This window comes from Aptenodytes forsteri, unplaced genomic scaffold, assembly GCF_000699145.1.
Source record: "Aptenodytes forsteri isolate BGI_AS27 unplaced genomic scaffold, ASM69914v1 Scaffold444, whole genome shotgun sequence".
Taxonomy (NCBI): Eukaryota; Metazoa; Chordata; class Aves; order Sphenisciformes; family Spheniscidae; genus Aptenodytes; species Aptenodytes forsteri.
In genome coordinates this window covers 196223-205483 of record NW_008794178.1, presented here as the reverse complement: position 1 = coordinate 205483, position 9261 = coordinate 196223, and the positions used below count along the sequence as shown (strand labels likewise).

Sequence of the window (9261 nt, the reverse complement as noted above, 5' to 3'; positions counted from 1 at the left end):
TTTTTTTTTTTTTTGGTTTTTTTTTTTTTTTTTTTCTTTTTAATGCAATCTCTTCCAAAAGAAAGAATACGGATCCTTTGGGTGAAATCCCCCCCAGACTACCCAACGCTCAGCGGCCTGAACATGCCGATATACAAATGCCCCTTCCAGAGCCTGCTTTGGTCGAGACATCAGGCTGCATTTCAATTCCTTGCACGGCAGCAGCACAGGAACAAAACAGCCGGTTCTTTTCAACAGGAACGTGCAAAGGCATTGTCCCCTTTTTCCGAACGGGGAAACTGAGGCAGGAGGGAGGGATGTGCTCTCTCTCGGCCCTGCAGTGATCCTTGGGGTGATGCTACCAGCTTGGAGCAATTCGGGGACGGAGGGAGTGGGAAAGGGTTTGCTGGGGTGGGCTGAGATGGCTGCTAACGTTGTCCCCACCTGCCAGGGTGTCCCCTCCTTTGGGGTTCGCCCTTTGCCAAATTTATAGCAATGCCCCAAAACAGCCTGGCAAGGGCGGGGGAACTGGAAATGCCATCACCAGCAAGCCTTCCCCAGCCCCGGCAGGCTGCTCACCCATTCTTCCTCTTGCATTTTTAGGCAATGCTGCCATCGAGTGGTCCAGGAGCATCCGGATGCGGGAAGAGCGCTCGGCCACCGGCCGGGACCCCTCTACGGTCACCCTGGCAGCCCCTGTTCCCAGGGCTGCTGGAAAACACGGAGGCCCTGGTTGAAATATAGCTCCTCCTTCACCCATCCTAGCGTGAAAAAGCTCAGTCTCACTTTAACAACTGACCTGGTGTTGGGGACTAAAGGTTTTCAGTCCCTCAGGCTTCCCTAAGGGCTTGCTCCGGCGTAAGAGCCGAGCATCCTCCCTCCACGACGCTCAGCTGTGCAATTCAAACCCGAATTTCTCCCAGTTTTCGGGGCGGCGCAGCTTTACCTGGGAGCGGTTCCTCCAGCTCAGTGCTTCTCTTCCACCGATCTGGGAGGCTGCGTCCTGAGAATGCGATTTAGGAGCATCCTTCAGCAAACCGGAGGTACGCGCTCAGCTTTCCAAGCTGATTTTCCTCTTCATTGGTGCATCCCGAGGGAAAACCAGCTCTCCTGGCAGGCAGCACCACAGTTGTTATTTTTTTGCCCACACTTGGCAATAACACAACACTGGAAGAGTAAGTTCAAATCAGTCCTGTCTGGTGGGTATTATAAGCCCGGACTGGGGGAAGGTGCGAATCTCTGTTTGCAGTTTAATTAGATTACAACAGCTTATTCATGGGAGAAAAGACTTTTTAGCAGAGAAGGTTTTGCCAGCCCAACAGGAGCTGTGTTTGCTTTACGAGCGAAGGGGCCCTAAAATGAAACGTTCTGTTTGCAGTGGTAGGAAGCCGGTTGCACCGAAGCGGAAAGACCTTTTCCCTCTTTGAGAAGTCAAACAATTGCTTTGTTCGCCGGGGATGCAAAGCACTCGCCGGCCACAACGTAAAGCCGTTTGGAGAAATCCCACGGCTGTTACATTGGAAAGCTTTATAATATATAATATATAAATATTATATAATATATAAAATAGATAAGCTTTACAATTAACAGCGTGTTTTAAGCTCCCGGTGACTTTTTAGAGCACGTTTGGCCCAGATGCCCGTCAGCCCCCCAAAAGGATGCAAAGCATGGGAAGATTTTAAGGGCAAAGAGGTTGGAGAGGGGATTAGGAGGCGTGAAAATGGGGTGTGGGGAAACCTGGGGGCCCGGAGCCCGGAGCCCCCCCAGGCAGGGGACCGGGGGAGGGCTCTCCGTGCCGGCTCTGCCCATCGCTCGCTGGCACCGCCCGCGCGCTTATAAAAAGCCCCGGTCGTGCCTCGCCCGCCGCAGCCCCCTTGCCCCCCCCCCCCCCGCAGCCGGCCACGCGGCACCGGCTCGGGCTGCACCCCGAACCCCTCTCTGGTCCTGAACCGGGAGGGACCCGCATCCCGAACCGGCTGCACCCCGAGCCGGGAGGGACCCGCGTCCCGCTCCGGTCCCGAACCGGGAGGGACCCGCATCCCGAACCGGCTGCACCCCGAGCCGGGAGGGACCCGCGTCCCGCTCCGGTCCCGAACCGGGAGGGACCCGCATCCCGAACCGGCTGCACCCAAACCGGGAGGGACCCGCATCCTGCTCTGGTCTCGAACTGGGAAGGACCCGCATCCCTCTCCGGACCTGAACGGGGAGGGACCCGCATCCCAAACCAGCTGCGCCCTGAATCGGGAGGAACCTGCTCCCCGGTGCAGCTGCAGCCAAGCCCGGAGGGACCCGTGCCCCGAACCAGCTGTGCCCAAACCTGGAGAGACCTGCACCCCGAACCAGCGGTGTGCCTTGACATGGCCAGGCACCCTGCTCCAGCTGCACCCAGAGACGGGAGGGACCTGCACCCCGAACCAGCCATGCACCCCAGACCGACTGCACCCTGAATCAGAAGGGTCCTACACCCCAAACTGGCTGCGCACCCCAAACTGGCTGCACCCTGAACCAGGAGAGACCTATACTGTGAATGAGCTGTGCACCCCAAACCAGCTGTCCCCTGAACTGGGAGGTACCTATGCCCTGAACCAGCCTGAACCACCCAAAAATGGCTGCACTCCGAACCAGGAGGGAGCTGTGTGCCCCGAACTAGCTGCATGCCCCAAACGTGTTGTAGCCTGCTCCAGCTGTGCCCTAACCAGGAGGTACCTGCACCTCAAAGCATCCCTGTGCCTGGTCTGGCTGCATCGTGGTGCGATGGATAACACTCTGCCGCTGGAAGCGGAGCTGGAGCACCAGTGGCTGCTCAACGCTTCCCTGAACGAGTCCTTCGTGAACCAGTTTGTGCAGCCCCCGTGGCAGGTGGCCCTGTGGGCTGTCGCCTACGCCCTCATCGTGGTGGTGTCGGTGGTGGGGAACGTGGTGGTGATGTGGATCATCCTGGCTCACAAGAGGATGCGCACCGTCACCAACTACTTCTTGGTGAACCTGGCTTTCGCCGAAGCCTCCATGTCTGCCTTCAACACGGTGGTGAACTTCACCTACGCCATCCACAACGAGTGGTACTACGGGCTGCTCTACTGCAAGTTTCACAACTTCTTCCCCATCGCCGCCGTCTTCGCCAGCATCTACTCCATGACGGCCATCGCCCTGGACAGGTGAGCTCTGAACGTCAAACCCCAAACCCTCCCCGGCACCCAGGTCTGCCTCCACCTGGGTACCGTGCTCAGCTCCGGCTGATCTCCGGTCATGGGAGAACATTGCAATTAAAATAAAGCTCATTTTGGTAAAAGAGGGCTAGAAATAATCCTTCTCCCCGCCCTGGTTGCAGGTGGCTTTGGGAATCCTTTGTCAGCTCTGCGGAAGGAGCTCGAGAAAAGGCTTTGTAACCCCCGTGGCATGTCAGTAGCGTGTCTTGGGTGTGCATTTGTAGCATCGCTGTCCTCTCCCCTCCCAGCTCCTCTGCAGAGCCATCCATTCCTTTCCCAACTTCCTCATTCAAAAGCAAACTCGATATTCAGCACAAAATGGCATCACCTCATGACATAAAAGACATGCCTGTGTCGGACATGCCTCTGCTGCGCTGCAGGAGCTGTTTCGTGTCTCTTGGTCTGGGTTGGGAACCGTCTAAGGAGCCTTCGAGAGAAGCTCAGGCTCGGGAAAGGCATCTTGACTTGGCGAGTGTGTTGTCGCGTTGCGTGCCGGCATGTCCCCCCAGGCAAACCCACCTTGATTTTATTAGTGGGGGTCAAGGGGAAGAGGTAGATGCCACGGATTTCTCTCGTTTGGCTGCAGCCAGCGCAGCTTAGTTGGTTGGTTTTTTCACTGCCCGGTTTCTGCCGGCGCTGCCCGATGGCTGGGGACTGCCGGCAGAGCGAGATCCTGCTTGCGTTTTGCCGCGATCAAAAGTTCAGCAAGTGCTCGGCGGGGTGCGATGGCACAGGGGACACTGCCTTTTTCACCTCAGAGGGACGAGCCAGGGGTCAAGGGACACAAAATAGCCATGCACCACGCATGTCCAGTGCGCAGCTCCCCTCTCTTCTCTCCCTCTCCAAGAAATCTTTTTATCTGACGGCATTTTCACACCAGTGCTAGAGAAAAACCGAGGCTCTCAAACAGCTTTGCAATTCCCTCTTGAGTACCACCGTTTCAAGCGCAACAGATTTTTCCAACACAACATATTTCCCAAAGACAGCTCGGCTCTGCGACACCTCTTTTTGGTCCTTCTTCCCAGGGAGTAAAAGACATTTTGGCTGGGGATACATGCGAAGGGGCGGGGAGGAGGTTTGCATTGCCGTATGCCAGCACATTTTGAGCTGATGTCTGAGTGCTGCACAAACTGGCACGGATATTTCCCTACGAGAATTTCTAGTGCTGCCACAACTCACACACTGACAGCTTGGGAAACAGAGCTTGAGATGGATGACGCTCTCTAGTCGTTAAAAACAGGCTCAGGTTTTGTCTCGCCCTGGAGTGGTTACAAGACCCTCTCCTCAAAATAAATCGGACATAGCCAAGCTCTCATACCGGAGATGTGAGGAGAATTAAGGCAGTAACAAATAAAAAGAGGAATACTACCAGCGTGGCTCTGTTCCTACCCGATGGTGTTGGTGGCTCTGTTTCAGGAGCATCTGCATTTTGAGGATATTGGGGATCAGCCAGCAAAGCCCCTTTTAGGTTAGGATGAATTAGAGAGATGATGATTTTTTTTTTTTTTAATAGTTTGGGTTTTAGCCTTCGGTCCATACCCTGGAATAACCAGAAAAGCAAATCTGCCAGGGGAAGCTGGAAGAGCATGTGTAAGATGGGGAGCAAAGACAGGTCTGGGAGCCTGGGGCTGAATTTTGAGGGGGAATTGGCATTTCCAGCTTTCTTCTTGCACCTGCAAACCCTTAACGGAGGCTTGGTTTTCCCACGGCTGGGCTGCAAAACCCAGGCGTGCAGGCTTGGCTCGCCCACCAAGAAGGACCCAAAAGAAGCTGCAGCCTCAGTATGCAAACACCTCCTGCACAGAGCTACCTGCTGCATTTCTTGACCCCAAATTTCCAGCGAGGTGGGAAATTTGGAAGGTGAAGGCAGCAAAGCCCATCCTCTGCCCCTCCAGGCAAGCAGCACACGACATCACCTCCAAGCGCTGGGAAGTCGCTTGGGTTCCTGTGTCTGAGACCTGACAATAGTAACTTAAATGCATGAAATGCAGGAACTTTTTCCAGGAACCCAAAAGGAAGGAATTTGTCCCGGCAAGCAGCAAAAAGCTGTGCGGAAACAAGGAAAGCAAGTACCTGAATTTGGAGCAGCAGAGCCAGGTAGGCTTAGCAAAATGGGTTATATTCCCAGCCAGGGCATATCTGAAATCAAACATGACCGCAGTCCTGATTTTCATCAAAAACTAGGAAAGCAGAATTGAATGTGCCTCGTGTTCCCAAGGTGTATTAAGCCATCTATCAGAGCGGTTGGATATGGAGTCTGAAGGCTCAGAGGAGCATCGGTCTGCAGATTGCTCCCCTAAATCATCTCCACTTGTGCTTTCTGCAAGCAATTTCCAGAATGTCCTTGCTGGAGGATATGAAACCGCCTTGGAAAGACTCGGCACAGCCGTAACAGAGTTGTTGAGAGAACAAGCAGGGAAGTGGGTTTGATTCTCCCAATGGCTTTTTTTTGCAAAACCTGCCATGGGTTTGTGCAAGAAAAAAAAGCTTTTGCTTGAAGCTAGACCATCTGCTCTTTCACCAGGATCTATTTCAGCCTGGGCACAACCGCGCTGAAAAAATAAAAAGAAGGTAATCCTATAGCGAGTGTTATTCTGAACCCTGCAACAATAGCAGGAAATTCAGGAGTCAAGGCTGGCAGCTGGTAAAGTCTGCTCAGGAAAAGCCATGATGCTGCTTCTCAGCATCCTGCAGAAGTGGGGGCCAAACGGCTCGCTTTGGCACTACAGAATTTGCCACGTCTTTCGGGTTTGGGGGGATCAGTGCCAGAGCACATCACGTATCCCTTTCCGGCTTCAAACTCTCCTTGTGAATTAATTCACTTGAAAGAGACAGACAGAAAATCCTGGGTTTCTTCCGATCTTCCAGGAAGAGTGGGAGCCCAGCAGTGCCCATGGTGAGTCCGAGCTAATTTGCAGCCGCCACACTTAGAGGGGAAAAAAACCAACAAACTCTGGACATCCCTAAGTTGCGATGTCTATGGCACACGGGATGGAGCGTCGTTAGATAAACTGTTGATATTTTCTCTCTCCTTGGGACCTGGGTTCATTTCTGAGCACCACCACTCGCCCGCACCGTTAGCAAACTTCGGACGGAGGAATGAGTTTCCGTGATGATGGACAACCGGGAATGCAGCTGAAGGTGAAGATCCGGGATTATTTGCAGAATCAGAAAAAAAAATCATGTCTGATCTCAAAACTTTAAGTGAGCTAAGCCGAAAACACCACAGACTGAACAAATACTGGCGAGAAGGGTGAGAGCCCTGCCATGAACTCGGGGTGAAGACAGACTGTCTTAAATAGCTTGGGCTATTTAATACAAAGCGATTTCCCTTTTTCTGCAGAGAGTCCTGCGCCCTAAAGCAGCTAGAGAAGTGACATACGGTGGGGCTAACCTCCTGCAAGTCCTAGACCAACTTGCTGCTTTTGCTCATTAAAAGAGCCCCCTCTCCGACCTCCACCAGCACCAACGCTGCCAGACCAACACACAGGGCTGGGCAATAAACTGGGATCTTCTTAATATTCCCTTTTTTATTTCCAAACGGGTTATCAAATTATATTAGGTGTCTTAAGATCCATCAATTTGCCAGCAGGAGCTGAAGAAGAAACATCAAATCTGCGAACCTTCGTTCACCACCGCGGCTCCTAAAATTGCTAGTCTGCAGCCGAGACCTGTTAATATCTCCCCAATCCCATATTATTTGCAGCAGAAAAACTGGCTCGGAAAATTATTTACTGCTTGCAAGCTTGAACTCCCAGGTTGGATTAACCAGCTGAATATCAGGAACATATTCGCCAGCTCAGCGACCCCATGCCTTCCCCGAGAGGTGATTACTGCAGAAAGAAACCCTCCGGAGAGGACAAATTACATCAGCGCACAGACAGATTAATTAGTCATTTACACCCTAATATAGCATCAGGGGTTTTTTTTAATCTTGACTTACTGGACTTCTGGGGTTTGCAGAGCAGGACTTTGATCTGCACCCGGCGCTGTGTAATCTTGCTCTGCTGGGATGTAATTTGGAAGATGGAAGAGCAAGGGGGAAGCGAAAGGAGCCCAGGTTTAGGGCCAGCAGCCCCTGCACCAGCCGCCCTGCGGCACTGCCTACGCACCACCTAGCAATAACCGAAGCAGCTTTTTGCATTCCCAAAAAATCAAGCCTCACCGAACGCTGCAAAAACCCTACCAAAGCTGCTGGATACCCAGCACAGAGCTGGCTCGAAGCGTTGATTTCCCAGCTGAGGTTAGAAAGCAGGGGGACGGCGATGGACAAGGGGACACCCTTTACTAAGGGGTCACTCATCAAGGCTGGTTTATGCCCCCGCTCCCAGCAGTGGTCCCTGATCTGATGGGTATTAACTGGAATTAATCCCCCCAATACCCACTAGATACGAATTCAGCCTGTCAAAAAATAAATTACATCTTTTTTCCACCCCTTTCCTTCGGAAAGAAGAGGGGGCTTGAAATTCCCATGGCAATAAATACAGAACTAAGATGAACTAGCGACAGTTTGGTGGCTGGGAGGTGAAGGAGACTCAGGTTTATAGACATGCTTTTGGGGTGATCACGGTGCTCATCTGCAAGCTGGGTGCTGCCACAAGCCACCGTAGGAGTTTGAGGGCCTCTGGTGAGATATTTGGTTTATCCGATGGCTTTCTTAATTTATTGCTTAATTTGTTCTTAATTCCTCAATGGCCCAGTGGAAACCACTCATGCACTAAGAGCGCCAGGTCTCATGGGTCACCAGCCCTGCATTTCGTGTGATTTTTTTGTTCTCCCTCTTCACTCTCCAGCCATAAACCAGTGCCAGGGCTAATTTGTTGATAAGGTTATATATGACAGGCACATACATGTGCCTCGAATAACAGCATCTGCAGAGTCTCTCAGCAGGGCTGGGTTGTGCTTTGGGTCTTCCTCTCCCATCCCACCCCGGCGCTGTCGGCAAACGCAGTGAATGCAGGAGGGAGCTCTACGCTTCCTTAACAGCCTGCTGCGACTAACAGGGGTTTGATCCTGTTTCGTCTGCATTTGGCTTTTAAAACCGAGCTTGCCCGTGGGGTTTGCAATGCAAGAGGTGCTGTGAAGGAAGGCAGGGGAGTTTGCAAAGCTGCCGGCGTAACTCAGGTCGCTGTTTGGTGGCGGGTAACACATCCTTTTCGATGGTGCTCAAAGGAAATACCAAACCGCTTTCAAAAAGGAAAGATGCTGCGCCGTATCGGTGCTCCGGGGAAATGCCGGTGAGAAACCTGCAGCTTCCTGCTTGATGAAGACACTTTGCCGAGCGTTGAGCATCACTCAGGTCTCGGGGCAGGAGCGCGCTGTCCGTCCCTCGGTTTGGACGGTCGCTGTTTAGGAGGAGGCAGCTGCTTGCGGTGCCTTCGTCCCCAGCGTCATGTTTCAAGCACGCAGGGCTCAGCTAGCCTCCTCGGCCATCATCCAGATACAAGGTATTTGGGGCCAGCACAACTAGGCCACGTTTCGCTATGCAAACCTGCTCGAGGGACGGTATTTTTGCATCCACGCTGTTGCGACGCAATCCTTGCGGAAAGCAAAAAGGCAGGTTTTTTCTCTACGGAGAAGCTTTTTGTTTCTTGGGTAGGAGGGACCTGGAGCCGTGCTGGAGGTGTTTGACTCACGTCAATCCGGGGCATCTGCTCTGACTTGGTTGCAAACTCTCCTGGGACTGACTCTGCACTAAATCCCTCCTTGCTCAGGACAGGAAATCTTTGTGCAATAAAACACACGGCACACACTCTGCATCCTCTTGGTTACTCATCTCTTATCTGTTGTATCCTTAATACTTAATGAAGCAGATAAGGAAACTCTGGAATGAAAGACGCTTCATAAATTTTTGCTATGACATTAATTTCATCTCCATGAGGGTGGAAACAATTGTGTAATATTAGTTATCCAGGCAGACTCCAGATTTCCAGATGCAATTAATAGATGGCTATACTGCCTCGAATGCAGTACCTATTTAATAACCGATACGCTCGGAGCTACCTTGGTACAACGTTGTACTCAAATGCTATTGTATCGTCATGGTAACACACTCCCCCCCCCCCCCCCACAAAAA

The 9261-nt window shown here is 52.4% G+C and overlaps 1 protein-coding gene across 1 annotated transcript in view; it reads left to right on the top strand.

The window, feature by feature from the left end:
- Window positions 1-2057: 2057 nt before the first annotated feature.
- The window catches only part of TACR1 (tachykinin receptor 1), a 21486-nt gene continuing 14282 nt past the window's right edge, over window positions 2058-9261 (top strand). The window contains exon 1 of the mRNA XM_009284820.2: window positions 2058-3134. Coding sequence (XP_009283095.1) covers window positions 2734-3134 — 401 coding nt within the window. The 5' untranslated portion in view covers window positions 2058-2733. The remainder of the gene's footprint in view (window positions 3135-9261) is intronic.